Source organism: Musca domestica, unplaced genomic scaffold (genome assembly GCF_030504385.1).
Source record: "Musca domestica strain aabys unplaced genomic scaffold, Musca_domestica.polishedcontigs.V.1.1 9, whole genome shotgun sequence".
Classification (NCBI taxonomy): Eukaryota; Metazoa; Arthropoda; class Insecta; order Diptera; family Muscidae; genus Musca; species Musca domestica.
Window position 1 is genome coordinate 15884133 of NW_026712435.1, and position 18396 is coordinate 15902528.

Here is an 18396-nt window from a genome sequence, read left to right on the forward strand (position 1 = left end):
AATTCCTGATAGTAGTAGTGACCTAAATAAAAAAACAGTAAGGAAAAGAACGGAAACTGGTAAAATTTAATTTTGATCGGACTTATAAACACGAAGGTTATTCCACGTTGTGCGTTGTGAAAATTGTACAAAAGAGCAATTGAATAATTATTTAAGTGGCTAATAGCCCTGATGGAAGAAACGAAAACGAAAACACGTTAGCAAAGTTATAGAAGCAAAGACCTAAAATGGTAAAGACTAGACAAAATGCTTTTTGAGCAGCTGGTTTGAGGCTATACTATCATGACGGAAGCACGTTAATATAAAAAAACACAATTATAGGAAAGAAAGACAAATAAGTTAACAATCCAAAAATTTTATTTCGAAATTATATTCCTTAGACTTTCCCATATTGTCTTAGTGATTTAAATTACTTAACATTGGTAGCTATGTTGTTACGATATCGTAACAGCAGAGGTATTTTTAGGATTGCCATATTTTGACTCTGTCTTGTCCTATCTTTACACTCTATATCTTTGATACCCGAGTTTCAAAAAATTTCACTCCATTTGGGCTGATGCAAAGGCATTTCCGAGCTTTGTAAGATATCTGGTAGCAAATATCATTGTTGTCGAATGCATATTACGAATATGAGGGACTTAAACACCAAATCGGATAAAACATATATATGGGGCTATAGCTATACCTGAACCTATTTTCTCCAAATTTGATTTACTTGCTTTCAGACTGAATTCGGTCGGATGTACCAAAATTCAGGACTTTTTGACTGACATTGGCAATTTGGTGCATAATTAACCCGAAATCGGTAGAGGATATATATGAACCGATGTTGATAAAATTTGGCAGAGGTATTTCTGGGCTGTATCTAATAACTGGTACCCGATGTCATTCTTGTGGGGTGCGAATGTGAGGGACTTAAACACCAAATCGGATGAAACATACATATGGGAGCTACAGCTATATTCGATCCGATTTTCTACGAATTCTATGTACTTGCTTCTAGGCTGAATAGGGTCGGATGTACCAAAATTCAGGACTTTTGGACTGATATTGGCTATTTGGTGCACAATTAACCTGAAATCGGTTCAGGATATATATGGGAGCTATATCCAAATCTGAACCAACCTTGATACAATTTGGCAGAGGTATTTCTGGGCTGAATCTGATATCTGGTATCAAATATCATTATTGTCAAATTAATATTACGCTTTTTAAGGACTTACAACCCCAAATCGGATAAAACATATATATGGGAGCTATAGCTATATCGGAACCGATTTTCTCCAAATTTGATGTATTTGCTTCTAGACTGAGTTCGGTGCGATGTACCAAAATACAGGTCAGTTGGACTTATATAAGCCATTTGGCGCACAATTAACCCGAAATCGATTGAAGATACATGGGAGCTATATCTAAATCTGATCCGATTGTCACCAATTTCAATAGGGAGATATTGTTTGCAAAGTTTCATCTCATTGGGTCTATGAGATAGGGAGATATTGTTTGCAAAGTTTCATCTCACTAGGTCTATCTCGCTTCCTTCTCCATGTTACAAACAAATGCACAAAGACATAATACCCTTACCACTATGTGGTGTTGGATATAAAAAGGCACCACTCTCCAAAGCGATTGGAGGCGAAGCTAATAAGAGGAGGAAATCAAAGCCTGCTAACCTTTCGAAATCGATTTTGAGGAGTCCATTAGTTGATTCATCAACGCAACAGATGGGCAGGCCAAATCAACCACGACGAAAGGTACAGTGAGTGGACATAAGGTTGTCTTAAAGGAAGGAAGCAGCATCAAAGGTAACCAAGTCCCCCTTCCAGCCATTGGCTATTAAGAGGATGCTGTCAGCAACCCAAGGCGAAGTAAATGGTAGCGACACAGACGGTACAACAGTCCGTCTCTTATGCTTCGGGGGAGGCACAAAAGCATAGTGGGAACCACACTAACGGGAACGCTAAAGCCGTTCTTGACGGCAATGCTTCGCATTAACCTTTTGACCCATTAACCTTGTGACCAGATTATTAAGCTGCTCAACACATGGTACCGGATTACCTTAGAGTAGCAATCATTGATCAGGCTAAACCCATTGGGTTCAGTTTCCTCGGGAATCACCGATCAAATGAGTCCATTTACAGGGTGAGATAAAAAAAACTGCAACAAAGTCAAATGCCATAATTTCTATTTTATTATACCCTACAACACTATGTGTTGGGGGTATTATAAGTTTGATTGGGCCAGAATTTATGTAACACCTCGAAATATTGGTTTCCCATATAGGAAAGTATATATGGATCTTCCTAGCTCGCCGAGCTGAGTCGATCTAGCTATGTATGTCCGTCCGTCCGTCTGTCCGTCTGTCCGTCTGTCCATGTTAATTTGTAATCACTCTACAGGTCGCAATTATGGTCCGATCTTCACGAAATTTAAAATGGAGGCGGGGCTAGGGTCAGAATAGAACCCTATTTCTTTTGGAGATGATCGCATAATATTTAGGGGTCGAAATGGACCAAATACTGAAAAAATATGGAATTTTGCAGTAGCTATACAGGTCGCAATTATAGACCAATCGACGCGGAATTTCGCATGTAGCTAGAGTTTAGGGCAGGGAAGAAGCCTACCAATTAGGGTGGTCATCGGATAATATTTAGCGGGTAAAATAGACCATATATTTTGTGTTGAAAAAATTCAACATTTTTCATTAAACCGCGAATATTTTAAATCCCGGCGAAATCACGAAGCCATGACAAGGTTACTCCTGACCTTTACATTGATGTTAACATCCAACAAATCGGATATATAGCGAAATATGTGCGATATATATGTCTATCAAAGAAGATATGCTTGAAAGATCTCTTATATGTCGAGAACGGCTGAACTGATTTCGACAGTTCACATTAATTCAGAATGGCCTCTTGGCAGGAAAGAAAAAACGTCTAAAAAATCGCATAAAAATATCTCTATGAAGATGAAAATATTGATTTTTTAAAATTTTCTCATATTTTTTCAATTTTGTCATATTTTTGGCATATTTTCATTTTGAATTAAACATTTGGTAATATTTCTACAGCTAACAAAACTAAGTAGTTAGGATATCAAGATATCATATACAGATCGCATTTATGGCCCGATCTTTACGAAAATTTGCATGGGTATAAGATGAGGGTCAGAATAGATGCCTACTCTTTTTGGAGATGATCGCAATATTTAGGGGTTGAAATGGACCAAAAAACTGCAAAATTGTCAGCAGGTCGTAATTATCGCCCGATCCTCACGCACATTTGAATGGGGGTTACCGGACATTGCAAAAGCCAAGCAGTTTTGGATGGCCATCCAAAAACATTCAATGTGCGAAATAGTTTGCCAAAAAATACAAAAATGTTTATTCCAAGGACTCTTTGGAGAATTCACAAATACGGGAAAGACGCACTCCAGATCTAGGAAGACCATTTACGTGCAACATCTACCAATAAATTGGAAATGAGGAAATCAGTTTAAGTTGCTATTATTCGAAAATTAGAGAACGAAACCTGATGGTTTTCTTTTATTATTTGTCACAATATCGTGTGGAATTCTTTCGAGTATCTCGCCTATATAAATAGTATCGTTTATTATAGTGTTGTAGGGTATTCAACGGTCGGCCCCGCTCGACTGTAGCCTTTGCTTACTTGTTTTTTTAATTTTATTGAACGAAAGCAAAAAATGTCGGAAATAGCATCAACTTTTAAAATAAGTTTAGATTTGTTTAAATTGGTCACCTTTGGCACGAATTATGGCCTTCAAATGGCCAATTAAACAATCACAACCTGCCCGAATGTTACTCTGCTGTATTTTTGGCCAATCAGCGGCGAAGCGCTTGCTTGAGTGATCGACACTTTGGTATTTTTTAGTGCCAACCTTGCTTTCCAAAATACTTCACCCACAATAGTCCAACTGATTGGTATGCGGAGTTTTTGGTGGCATTGTGAGCTGGAAATGAAGCAAGGAATCTCATTTTGTAACCAGTCTTGGGTGTCGCGTGCTGAGCGCGATGTTGCTGACTTCTGTTGGAATGTCCAAGGTCTGCGGCCAAAATGTTTGCATGCCCAATGCTTTAATACACCCTCCAAATATTTTCGCCATAATATTCGGCATTTATTCTGATGCCACGATCGATTATAACGAGCGGAGAGCGACCATTGGCTGTTATGGCGGCCCACACCATCACCTTGGCCGGCGCTTGAGTTCTGGTGGCCAACCGAAGGTACACATTTTCAGCAGACCTCTTTGGCAAGAAAACACGATCATTTTGTTTGTTTACAAACTGCCGGACAACGAATGTTTTCTCATCGGAGAAAACCAAATTCGGCAGTTCATCACTTTCGGCCAAGCGAAGCAAGTCTTTAGCTCTTTTAAGTCTTTTTTTTTTCTGTTGCGGTGTAAGTTCTTGCACTTTTTGGAATTTCAATGGCTTTTACGCCGAACTCATTTTTCAATATTTGCCGAATGGAATATTGCGATATGTTCATCTCACGAACCATTTTTCGGCCACTGCGACGCGGGTTTCGATCAAGTCGCTTCTTTACTTTTCAAACCATTTCTGCTGATGTTGCTGTTTTCTTCCGTCCACTTCCTTGACGTCGGGCTATGCCACCAGTATCACGAGACACAAAAGATTTATTCACATTTAAATGCTGGAGTGCTCTAACGATAGCCACTTGTGGTTTCCCGGCCAAATATAAAGAAATCACACTAACACGCTTGAATTCCATCACGAATAACTTTTTTTCTGGAAAGTTGTCAACAAAATGCTTTTGTACGCCTGTAAACTAAAAAAAAATGAGCTGTCACTGGAAAAATTTTAACAGCTGTCGGACGAGTGGCTTAGAAATGACAGCAGTCTGAAGTTGGTTGAAGTTTTTTCATCTCACCCTGTGTATCTACTCCCAACTCTAGATCTCAAGTTACACATGATTTAGTTTAGAATTGTGGTCAATACGTTAAAAATACCGAACGATCAGGAAGTAACGCTATATGGGAACCTTGCCGAAATGTGGACCAACATGTCCCAATTTTTAATACCAAACATACTAAGCTCTGAGCACAATTTCAATTTCAGCGAAAGAATGCTTCCCTGAATTCATCTCCGTTTTTTGGGGAACTCACCCCACTGTGCGACACAGGTGGGAACAACCATGGTACAATGAACTTTTAAAAAATTGCAAGTATAAACCTGTTTGGCTTGTAATGTCAGAATTACTATCAAAACAAAAAAAAAACCAAACAACTTGCTGAATTTATTTTGAATACATTATTGAAAACCGCAAAAATTTAATGAAAGTTCCAAATTTATTTTCAAAATCATGTTCTATATATTACTACAGGTTTATTTCGCTACAAAAACTGTAGATTTTGTCGATGCATACGTTGCAATAAGCATTTGAAAACATCCGAATTTGAATATATTCTGAACAATTTATTTATTATTGAAATAAATACACACACATTTGCAAATAAAGCTGACATATTAAGCCAAGAAAATGAAAAATTTAAATCATATGGTATCATAGCCCTACCTTGATTTTATTGTACCATGGGTACAACCATCGTAGAATTATAAGGTAACCCTATCAGGCCAGCTGGTGGCAACTTGATATGCCAAACAAATTAGTTGTGTTCCAGAACCTGCAAATTAGTACTAATTAGCACTAATTCTGCTACAACGCGTTCCCGTACTCCAAAAACTAGCAAAACTTGCAGCTCTCTCGAGAAAAAAATGGCGCTGAGTGGTGCACATTTCTGCTTGTTTTAGCTACATGAATTTGGCCGAGCAGAAATGTGCAAATTGTGAATTTGACATTTAATTGGCAGGGCTAACAAGGTTGAAAAATGTATTGATACATTTCAAAAAAGAAAATGATCAACTTGAAAACTAAAGGAAAAATTAATATTTGTCGTGCAAAAAACAAAAAGAGAAAATATGGAGCAACTGATGTATTCACTTTTGGATGATTCCAGCAGTGAAGAGGACTGGCTGAATGAGGAATCAGATTATTAATTATTATTATAAATTATTAATTTTAACTTATCGTCTTCAATACTCATTTTTTAAATGTTGGCGCTCTTTTCAGTAAGGTTTCACCAGTCCGATTTAGGCTGTTTATTTTTGGAATTTTGAATTTTGACATTTTATCGCATTTCTGCTAATTTTCCGTTCCCTTATTTTTTGAGCAAACCTAAATGAGAATGACATTTCGAACTGTTCTCTCTTCAGCTAGTTTTACTACTAAAAAAGTACTGGAACACAACTTATTTTAAGACATAAGAATCGAACTCCCAGATGTCCTCATAAAACAATTAACATTATGTGGCTTGAATATTTTAAATAAATGACCAGAGTGAAATCGAAGTACGATTTTATTTAGGATTCCATATCCATTAGCCACACACAAGCATCAATGTATACACCACATTTTAAGACATTGCCTGTTTCTACCAATACAAAGACCCTAGAATCCCAGATAGAATTCAACAATCTCCAAAGACTTTCTTTGAATGTTTATGTGAATCGCACAAATCGAGTTGAGTAGTTTGCCAAAATTGTGATTGCACCAAATATGCCTTATTTGGAGGGTAACTAGCCGCAATTGGATTTGTTTTTTGTCCGGGCGGCCAGAATTTTGTCGCAAAGCCGAAACCAAATGTCACAACACACATCACAACGACCATTGATAACTGATCTACAAGAGAGATATGTAAAACAAGTTTACAATGAGCTTAAGATATCCATGCACATTAGTACCTGGGGAAGTCGAAGAACATTTTTCCCACATTTATATCCGATTTGGAGAATGCTTACTATGATAAAAATGATACGCACAACGTTGATAGAGTTAACTGAAATCTTCTATGACAATTCGCAAAATCTCACAAGTTCTATGCAAATCTAAAATGTTTACAATTTTAATAAAAGATAACAAAATTGTTTGTATTTCAAAATGTAATTTTCTGATTGGTACAAACCAATTTGCCTCAAATTTTATACGTCAAGTAAATTCGCTTTGCTTACAAATTTGACATATCAAGTTTCCAGAAAATTTGCTTTGTTGTAATTTTCGCCTATGTTGCTACCTGGTATTTCTACCATGGGTACAGCGGTACGTCTCGTATGCTTCGTTATGTTTGGGTTCAGTTTCCTCGGGAATCACCCATCCATTAAGTCCATATTTATATCTCAGGAAAAACAAAATCCATTTTTTTTATTAGAGCATTTATTGTTGAAAGTTTTGAGATTATTTTTAATGAAAATGTACATAATAATATGTAAGTATGTATGTTTAATATTCAAGATTGAGTTTTTTTTTTTTAAAAAAAAAAAGAAGAAATTTTCAGATTGAAATTTGAGTTAAGAGAATTAGATTGCGTTTAACTACATTTTATATTTACAATGAATTGATTTGCTGCTAGATTAGTTTACGTTACATTCTTAATACTTGTAATACAATTGCAAATGCCTTTAGTGGACAATACTTAAATGTTAAAATATTTACATAGATTTTTTTTTTTTTTTTTGTTTAATATTAAAAAAACGATAATTGTGTATTTATGCAAAGGCATAATGCACTTGTTTACTTTTTGTAAAACTAAAGATATGGACAAAAAGATATCACACATATCAGTAAAATTGATGATGACTGCACAAGTATAGTATTTGTTGTTATATGACACAATAATGATAAAAATGGCATTTTAAGTTAAAAACACATGACAATGAAAGATTTGCGAGAAAAAAGTGCAGTGTTTTGTTATTAAGTGAAATGTGTGTTCATTGCCTATCGATCGAAATATAATAGTTTATAAAAAAATTGTGCTTATCAAATGCTTCCATTTACATAAAAAAATCTATAAAATACCAACAAATTAACAACAAATTTGTGTTTGAAACAATACGCTCGTCCACATGTAAATCGTTATCTACATTTCCTTAATTAATTTAAAAATACATAGCTATATGTATATTGCATACCTTTTGGTTTTTGTTAAAACAAGATTTGATATAATGTCTAATTATTGATTTTTATGGTAAAAATCATAACTCTGCCTAATTCCAAAGTTTGTAAACTAAAAATATTTTTGGTTCTTCTTTTTTTTTTGAACAAAATGTCTAGATTCTTGTCGAATTTCATCTTTTAATATTTGCTAATTTATATACATCACTTTTAGGGTCAGGAGCCAAGGTACTCCAGGATGTATCTCTACATAAGGGCAGCATTTCTAGGGATGCAGTAGACAATTTGGTGGCATCTTCATTAACTGCACATGTTTCCCGAAAATGATGGAATTTTCCCGTCAAATCGTCTACCCATTCATTTAGTTGTTCTCCAGTACGTAGGGCATTCCTTAGGGCAAGGTTCTTTAGCTGCAACGATTCTTCGTGGCCAGGCAAATATTGTATCCATTCCTCAGGCAGAGAGAAATCTTCGGACAGTGTTAAGCCATCACCGGCGTTAATGAGGCGCGCTCTTTCCGTCTGAATGGGTTGGTGGTTGTAAAATGCCAAGGGTGTTACCAAGAATTTAGTTTGAGCATAGATGGCAGAACGTCCAATCAATTTCACCGTCCATATTCCCGGGCACAATGGCTGTTTCAATATAGCCTTTGAATAGTTTATATTATCGGTTTGTGAATCCTCAATGTGCAGCTCATTAAAGTCCTGCAAACGGCCCATTGGATCTATCCACAACAATGTCAAGTTGTAGGAGTGTGAAGTATCCTTGGGCGAGTGCGAAGCTGAACCCACAAAGGTAAACGTTAAGACCAAATCGGTATATGGACCTAAAAACTTATGATAATTCCTAGAAACTTGCTCCTTCTGATCATAGTCACTGGATATTTCAAAGTTTTTCAGTCGTTTGGCAAATTTCGAATTTTTAGCAAATTTGGCATATTGTACTGGTCGTATACGAGATTCCAATTCATATGTTTTATTTTTAACAGCATCAGTAGTTTTAAACCTCAGCAAATATCCTTTGTACTGATCACTGTGCATATAATGGTTGAGTTCTAAAATTACACCCTGTTTGGTGTTCCATTGCCTTGACAAACGCCTGACCAAACTTTCGGCAATTGTCAATGTCAGATCATCTTGTTTTGTGGGCTTATCCTCGATATTGTAAAAACTTTGCCAGTAACTATGTAAATTCAGGGCATCCGTTGGATATGGGCCGTACAGCCATTCTTCGAGTTTCAATATAATGGCTTGATTTATGATCGGTTCAAATTTGCGAGCAAAAAATAACATTTTGCTTTCAGTATTCTGTAGACGTGTCCAGTCTTCGGGCTTAAAATCATTTGGACTACAACCACACCAATCGACCACATGCTTATATTGACATTTGCAACCCAATTTGCGCTTCCAATTGGTGACATGTAAATTGTTATCGACATAGGTTCCACAAAATTTAGAATTTCTTAGAACGGTGTGGAAGAACGATTCAGCCGGCAGAAGGGTGTGCCTAAAGATGATCATTAGCCCCTTAAGTAACTCATCGCTATCTTTATTTTGTATAACATATTCGACAAAAGGCCTTGATAAACCGATCCAGTCGGAACCACCATCTATTTGTATGCCTGTGGGCAGTTTACGATCTCCAATCCGCCACATATGGGTATCACATTCAACGAAGGTTTTGTCCAAACCTTGCTTTTGTATAAATCTTTGGGTTTCCCTTCCATGACCCTTAACAAAGTTTCGATTACGATTGGCCCATAAAAATTCTTCCAATTTTTCAAGTTTCTTTACGGGAAAATCACTTTCGCTTAAATTGATTACAAAATCCCATTGATATGATGAGTTCAGGAGATCATGCATGCACTGCATTAGCATGGTAAGTAGGGAGGCCCCACCCCATATGGTGGAGAAACGTTTGCGTGCCAATCGAATGTTTGTAAATTTCTTTTCCAATTCCAACAGATTTCGATATAAATAATCTTGACGCTACAAAGGAGAGGAAAATGTTATTGTTATTGTATTTCAGTGTAAAACATCTTGCTTACCTCATCTATATGAATGTAGTAAACATGCCTGGTATGATACAACGATTTCAATAAACGATGTACCTGCCGCAGAGCACGTCCATTTAATGTTAAGAGAAATGCAATTCTAATGTTATCCTCATCAGTTGCGTTACGTTTAACCCCACTTTCAGCTATTTGAGCAGTGAACTCTGAAAATAAGATGAACACATATAGAAGAAACAAAATTATAATAATAATAATAATAATAATAATAATAATAATAATAATAATAATAATAATAATAATAATAAATGATATAAATTATGGCAAAACCGACATGAATTTTGCATTTAATTGGGTCACATGCCTACATCTTTTTAATTTCAATAGTAATGTTCATCATTGCAGCAAACTTGTTTTTTGAAGATTCTGGCGTATCGCTCATGTGACATTGATGTACTTGCTTCTAGCCTGAATTCGGTCGGATGCACCAAAACATTTGAACTGATATTTGTCCTTTGGTGTACAAATAACTCGGTTGAAGATATATATGGGAGCTATATTCAAATCTGAACTGATCTTGATAAAATTTGGCAGAGGTATTTCTGGGCTGTATCTGATATCTGATACGAAACATCATTCTTGTGGGATGCATATTACGAATGTGCGGGACGTAAACCCCAAATCGGATGAAACCTATATATGGGAGCTATAGCTATATCTGAACCAATTTTCTCCGAATTCAATGTCCTTGCTTCTAGTCTAAATTCTGTTGGATGTGCCAAATTTCAGGTAATTTGCACTTATATTGGCCATTTGGTGCACAATTAATCCAAAATCCGTTGGAGATATATATGGGAGCTATATCTAAATCTGATCTTTTTATCACCAATGCCAATAGGGTTCGTCCTTGGGCCAAACAAATGTTGTTTGGAAAATTTCATCTCAATCGGATAATAAATTCGACCTGCATTTAGTTGACAAGAATACATACTACATGGCCTAAATCGACTCAGAAAGTGATTCTATGAAGATCCTCAAAAGTAACTTCTCTCTTCCTTCTCCATGTTACCAACAAATGCACAAAGACTAATACCCTTACCACTATGTGGTGTAGGGTATAACAATGCATAAATCGTCGACTCAGAATGTATTTCTGTGCAGGTCACCAAAATGGACTACATGTTTATGTAGCTCCCTTTTGTATGTTACAACTGGAGTGAAAAAAGATGTATGTAATTTGTTTTTATAGAAATGAAAATAAAAAGGATATTCTCGTTATGTATATAAAAATAAACAACATCTCGGTCACAGTATTGAACAATCCCTAACTGTTATATTTCGTAATGCTTACATTTTAAGCTAAATTTGACTACAGCCAAAATTAAATAAATATTAAGCATATTTGTAGCACTTGATTAAGTGGCATAACTACATTTTGCTTACTCTAGACAAAATAAATCTGAATAAGTGTTGAACAGAATTGCTGCCCGTATATAAGACAATTAAGTCTAACATACAGTGATTGCATGCTTAGTATTTAAACGAAATATGATACGAATTCATAATTAAAAGCATAGTTGGAAAGTCATGGATGATAATTATGCTGTACGTCATTTTTAATGAAACAAAGAGAATGTCTCCTCTACGAGTGGAGCTTAAAATGACCTAAGGGGACGGCATTGAAAATTGAAATCTAGAAAAGTCGCAATCATCAACCAGTATGCGACGGATTTCGCCATTGATTAAGCTGATCATTATTAGATGCTATTTTAGTGGCTAGAGGAAATTTTGGAAAATTCCATTTATGCATAATCATTTGATAAATACATACCAATTTTCAAAAAAAAATTAAATCCATTAAAAATTCTGTTAAAATCTTAAAAATATCAAAGCATATTAGATTTAGTCAGATTAGATTCAAAACGACTACGTGGACCTGCATAGGCAATTTTTGTCATAAGCCATTAAAATATTCAAATGCGAAACTTGAAAAAAAAATTCGGTGAATAATGTAGCTAAAATCATCAATATAGGGAGGTACTATGATATTTAGGCTGTACCAAAATGTGGAGCTGCACAGACGATTTTCTGCCTTAGGCTGCAGTATCCATTACGAACTTCAAACAATTCCGATGAATAACGTCGCTAAAGTCATCAAAATGCCGAATATTGGGAGGTACCGTTATATGGGGGCTATACGAAGACGTGGACCTGCACAGACAATTTTCTGTCATAGGCTGTAGTATTCATTACGAACTTCAAATACCAAATTTAAAACAATTCCCGTCAATAATGTGGCTAATATTATCAAAATACCGAAATCGGAAGGTACCGTTATATGAAGACTATACAAAGACGTGGACCAGCACAGACAATTTTCTGCCATAGCTGTAGTATTCATTACAAACTTCAAATACCAAATTTGATACAATCCCCGTCAATAATGTCGCTAACATTATCAAAATGCCGAATATCCTCCCGATTACCGTTATATGGGGCTATACCAAAACGTGGACCTATATGGCCCATTTTCAATACAAAAGGTCCTGCATACATAATATACATATGACTAAAATTTTATCAATCTACTTAATTTTGTTCGGAAGCTAGAGTGATACATACGGACAGATGGACGGACATCGCTAAATCGACATAGAATTTTATGCTGATCAAGAATACTTATGTATACTCATTACAAACTTCAAATACCAAATTTGATACAATCCCCGTCAATAATGTCGCTAACATTATCAAAATGCCGAATATCCTCCCGATTACCGTTATATGGGGCTATACCAAAACGTGGACCTATATGGCCCATTTTCAATACAAAAGGTCCTGCATACATAATATACATATGACTAAAATTTTATCAATCTACTTAATTTTGTTCGGAAGCTAGAGTGATACATACGGACAGATGGACGGACATCGCTAAATCGACATAGAATTTTATGCTGATCAAGAGTACTTATGTATACTTTGTGGGGTCTAAAATGCATATTTCGAGGTGTTACAAACGGAATGACAAACTTAATATACCCTCCATACTATGGTGGCAACATTTCAAAAAGCATTTCTGTTATTTCCGACATCTTCGACAGTCATCAGAGATCGTCTAAAAATTTCTTGCAGCACAATTAGCTCCTTAGATCGCAATGAGTTCTATTTTAAATTTTTCAATTATTTTCAGTTTCATAAAATGCCTTTCTCGTTTCGTTAAGGATACTTTAAAAAATACTTTTCTTGTCTCGTTAAGGATACTTACTTGCAATTCCTGTTTCATATATATTCATTGCAAAATATCCACCACAAATTGCTTGCTGATCACCGGAACACTTCATATTACACGTAGAATCGGGCAATTTAGACGCTTCTGGTGGTGCATCATAGCCACAAAAACATTCTGTACTATATTGCACTCCAGCATATGGATATCCAGATTGCAGACAAAGTTGAATACATTTCTCTACAGTATTCGATGTTTTGAAATTTACAAAATATCCCGACAGAAGACGAAACTTCTTTTCATCTCGAAAACAACCCAACAGATTGTTGGCAGTATGATTGCTCGGACAATAGCTTGGCAAAGTTTTCGGGTAGAATTTTCGTGATTGTATTGCACAAGCAATGCCAGCGATATGTTGGCGGCAGTCTTTGGTTTTTGCCCTCTGCAGGGCTGATATGGCATCTTTTGATATAATATCACATGGCGGTACAAAACCCAATTGTTGTGGTGAGATTAATGTGGCCGTGGCTAGGGTATCGCCATTCAAGTCCACATTGTTTGATGAAAAGGAGGATGAAGCTGATTGCTGCCTTTTATTACCTAATAATGAAGGGTTGTTGGAATCTTCATCATCACCTGTGCTATCAGCCCCTGTGGCGGATTTCGCCTTTATATCAGTCAATGATGATTGCCCCAAGTATGTTGCATCCTCGTAGCTGGCACTGTTAGATAGACTCAGTGACTTGTAGGCCAAAAATATTTGTATTCCAAATATAATGAAGCCCACAACAAAGAACACTTTATACCGACACACAAGACGCCAGACAAGATTTTCGGCCATTGTGTCCTGTAGACGCTACCGTATCACGCGCACAATTCACAACCGTAACAACAATGATAAGACGAGACGTTGCAGCTTTTATTATTTATTAATAAAAATGAACAATTAAGAATTATCATGACCGGAGGAGTTGATTAAAACGAAACGTTCTATATTAACATGCAAAACAAACGAGAAAAACAACAACAAACGGGACAAGGTGAGGCCGGAAAATACTATACGGATCGGATTTAGAATTATATTGCTATCTTCTTATCCAGTTATAAATGTAGTATTCATTGTTTTATCGGCAATTTTTTAATTTGGAAGATAAGAAGAAACACTTTTCTCGCAAGAATCAGACTGATATTGACAGCTCTATTTATTGTTGTATGGCAACAGTGATGGCAAATTATTTCAGTGTGGGCAAAATATTAGTACACTTATCTGGCGTTTACACAAGACAAATTGTCTGTAATCATAGGTTTTACCATGGTACAATAAAAAGTAAGGTAGAGCTACCAGCTGATTACAATTTTTTTCTAAGTGTACCCGATTTCTGTCAATTTTGTGCATGTACTTATTGTTTTGAAAAATTAATACAAATTATTTTCATAATCAATGATTGAAAGAAACGTACATTGCAGGACTTGCATTAAAAACATTAACCAGTTGTGTCATGAAATTCTACAATTCAATAGTTTGGATGATTCTTTTTGAGAGAAAATAGACACATTTCATAATTTTTTCGCGTTTTTTAAATAAATATCAATATTTATCAAATAAATGAAAACAACTTATTGCATATAATTTTGAATGAGTCTGACAGGAAGCGGGCATAGTCTCAGGGCTGTATTTCTATAGTTTTTCGAAGCTGTTTTAACTCCTTATTGTACCATGACTTTAACTACCATGGTGGAAGAATATAGGTAGATGCATGCATGGTACAATGAAGAGAAGGTAGGTCAACTTTGAAAAAATTGCAAGTATAGAGGTCTACCTGTTTGGCTTGTAATGTCAAAATTAGTATCAAAAAATAAAAAATCAAACAACTTGTTGCATTTATTTTGAATAAATAATTGAAAACCGCGATAACTGAATGAAAGGATAACACTTCTTTTCAAAATCATGTACTATATATCTCTAAAGAATTGTTTCGCTACAAAAACCCTTGGTTTCTTCGATTTTTTTGTCATTGAAAAGGAAACACATACATAAACAAATAAAGATGACATATTAAGCCAAGAAAATAATAAAATTAAAATCATATGGTATCATAGCCCTACCATGGTACAATGATATCAAGGTAGGGCTATGATACCATATGATTTTATTTTTTTTATTTTCTTGGCTTAATATGTCATCTTTATTTGTTTATGTATGTGTTTTCATTCAATAACAAAAAAATGTCCAGAAAATATTCAAATTCGGGTATATTCAAAATGTTTATTTCAACGTATGCATCGAAAAAATCTAGAGTTTTTGTAGCGAAATAATCCTTTAGAGATATATAGTACATGATGTTGAAAAGAAGTGTTGGCCTTTCATTCAGTCATCGCGTTTTTCAATTATTTATTCAAAATAAATTCAACAAGTTGTTTGATTTTTATTTTTTTTTTTTTTCAAAATCATGTACTATATGCTGCTCATTAACGTCGAAAATATGTATTTGTTATGTATTTGTTATGCATTTGAAATAAATTCAAATTATTCTATTTTTTACAAAACAATGTGTATGTGCTTTGACAGAATAAGGGCACCAAAAGAAAACAAGTAAAAAAAGCTGAAAGTACCAAAACGTGTACCTGCACAGACAAATTTTTGCATAGGCTGTAGCATGGCAGAAGAATACAGGTAGATGCATCAATGCTTGGGAGCATTGATATGTCAAAAAAATTTAAATGTTTTTTTCAAATATAAGTAGATTTTCATATACTTTCATATACTACATCATTTTGAGGCTATTATAATTCGCGTTTTTCAACAATTTTTACAAATTTAAATAATTTTTCATTCAACATTTTCAATTCCAAAATTGGTTTGACAGTTCATTGTTCAAGCAGCTGTGTCGACGCGTCTACCTATATTCTTCTACCATGGGCTGTAGTATCCATTACGAACTTCAAATACTAATTTTGAAACAAATTCCGGTGAATATTTTTACTAAAATCATCAAATACCGAATATCGTGAGTTACCGTTAAATGAGATACCATTAAATGCAAAAATCTACTACTTTTTTTTAAAGAACGGATCAGTTTTATTTTTCTTATTGGGGACAGTTTTTTCCATAAAAATTTGCAAATTCTCTTAAATGTCAAAATCTATTTCTCAATTCACTTATACCCACTTACTAGTCTTTTGGGTAAACGAACAACAATTTGTAAAAATTATCGAGAAAACGAATACTCCTACTTTTAATTTTTTTATAATGTTCGGTGCGGAGGAGAACCTGGTAGATTCTTCTATTTTTGCATATTACCTGATATATAGACACATTTTATCTGAAATATGGAAACACACACATATTAGGTCTGTTCTCGAACTTCAAGATCGATAACTGATTTTCCCTCCTATGATATCGAAAAAATGCAAAAATAATAGATTCTTATAGGTTCTGGAACAGAGCAATTGATATTTCAGATGTGTAAACACTAGTTTAGATATCATCTAATATGCAATCATGATTTTCTTTGTCTCTTTCGTAAACAAATGTTTTACGCATTCTTTCTGTCTCCTTAAGAACTATTTCTCACAGTTCATTTTAATGAATAACACTTTGAAATTGCCCGTCCCAAGAAAGGCACAACAACTCTGCAAAGACGTTTGTTATAATTTATTAATTTACAAATTGTGAAATATAGTAATAAAATAAAAAATTGTGCTGTTCAAAGGTCAACAGTAGAGACACAGTATGGTAGATCCTAATCGTAAAATAAATCGCTTGACCGACAGTGACTTGGAATTCTTGGAGGAATGTGAGCGTGAATTCGGATTACGATACTCTGAAGAAGACGCTGAATTTATGGAGCATTGCTCCAAACCATTGCCTGATCCACCTATTGTAGAGAACTGGTCGTCTGGTGGCGATGGGGGTCGTAACCACAATCAGCATCGGGGTGGCAATCGCAATCAAAGGGGATGGCGAGGAGGCCCAGGTGGTGGTGGGGGCGGCAATAATCGCAATTATAGACACAGAAGAGGTGGCCGTGGAGGTGGAAATCGATTCCAAAATGGCTATGAATCCAGAGGTAGTTCACAACATAATTATCGCCGAGAGAGAGATCCCTATCCAACACAACCTCCAATGAATGTAAGGAGAGACTATGGGAATTTTGTGGCGGCATCAAAAGATTGAATGGAAACACTAGTTTAGCAATCACACAATAGTAAAATTATAAATAATGCGAACATTTTTATAAAACAATAACTCTATTAAAACAAGACAAAACAATAATAACTCTATTAAAACAAGATTTATGTATGTAACATTTCAACCCAAACAAATAGGGTTTTTTTTAACTAAATGTAAAAATTTCTATATTTGCTAAATTTGCTTTTTTGTCAAAAGAACTCTTAGACATGGACTATATTGTAAAAAAATTATAAACATGCGAAAATTAAGGGCTTCCCTATAGTGGGTGGAAACATGCATTTTAATATTTATAACTATACAAAAGAAGTAAAATAGTGTCAGTCGGTTTTGCCGACAGATGTATACCCTCAGCCTATGTTCGATTGCTTAAATATATTTTAAAGTGTGTTATAATTATTCAAACTGTTGACCCTGAATGGGCTAATATTGTCCATTTCGTATAGGACCTAAATGAATATAATATATAAATATGATAATGAATATAATATATTAATATCAGAACTAGGGTTAATAAAAATATTGGTATGTGTGAAATTTCGAGACAATCGGACTCTTACATCACATTTTCTAGGAGTAATAATTATTTAAAATTTTGACCCTTTGTGGGGGAGGTACCAAAAGGAGTGACCCGATATTGATCATTTTCACATCGGACCTAGCACTGATAATAGGATTTGCAAAGTTGGAGCAAAATCGGATAATCCATTCTCTTTCTGTGCAGTAAATTATTCTTTTTTAATGTTGACATTTTGTTTGGGAGGTTCCAGAAGGAGTGGACCCATATTTTCCATCTCCGAACTCGATCTAAGTTTGACAATAATATTACGATGTACCAAGTTTGGGACAATTCACAGAGTTATCGCGCGCACCAGCCACCCAGACAAACATCGCTAGATCGACTCCAACTGTCAAATAGGATTTGGTCCAAAGAGACCTACGGTCTAAAACCGTTATTTCGATGAGGTACGTT

At 35.1% G+C, this 18396-nt stretch overlaps 2 protein-coding genes across 2 annotated transcripts; one reads left to right on the forward strand and one right to left on the reverse strand.

The window, feature by feature from the left end:
* Positions 1–7354: 7354 nt before the first annotated feature.
* On the reverse strand, positions 7355–14446 carry LOC101891944 (xylosyltransferase oxt). The gene is made up of 3 exons (XM_005187491.3): positions 13271–14446; positions 10039–10208; positions 7355–9979 (listed from the first exon to the last, which is right to left on the reverse strand). The coding sequence occupies exons 1-3, from the start codon at positions 14070–14072 to the stop codon at positions 8165–8167; spliced, it is 2787 nt and encodes a 928-aa protein (XP_005187548.1). The 5' UTR covers positions 14073–14446; the 3' UTR covers positions 7355–8164.
* A 2368-nt stretch (positions 14447–16814) lies between these two features.
* On the forward strand, positions 16815–17781 carry LOC101891773 (RNA guanine-N7 methyltransferase activating subunit). Its single transcript, XM_005187490.4, has one exon. It carries the CDS (start codon positions 16965–16967, stop codon positions 17406–17408), a length of 444 nt encoding a protein of 147 aa, XP_005187547.1. The 5' UTR covers positions 16815–16964; the 3' UTR covers positions 17409–17781.
* Positions 17782–18396: the final 615 nt, after the last annotated feature.

What these genes read in the sequence shown, in the direction of transcription:
- LOC101891944 (XM_005187491.3), bottom strand. Translation starts at nt 14,072, where the DNA reads ATGGCCGAAAATCTTGTCTGGCGTCTTGTGTGTCGGTATAAAGTGTTC. An exon ending in ATATGAAACAGGAATTGCAA is followed by an intron (nt 10,209 to 13,270) that starts GTAAGTATCCTT and finishes TCTTATTTTCAG; the next exon opens with AGTTCACTGCTCAAATAGCT. An exon ending in ACTACATTCATATAGATGAG is followed by an intron (nt 9,980 to 10,038) that starts GTAAGCAAGATG and finishes TCTCCTTTGTAG; the next exon opens with CGTCAAGATTATTTATATCG.
- LOC101891773 (XM_005187490.4), top strand. Translation starts at nt 16,965, where the DNA reads ATGGTAGATCCTAATCGTAAAATAAATCGCTTGACCGACAGTGACTTG.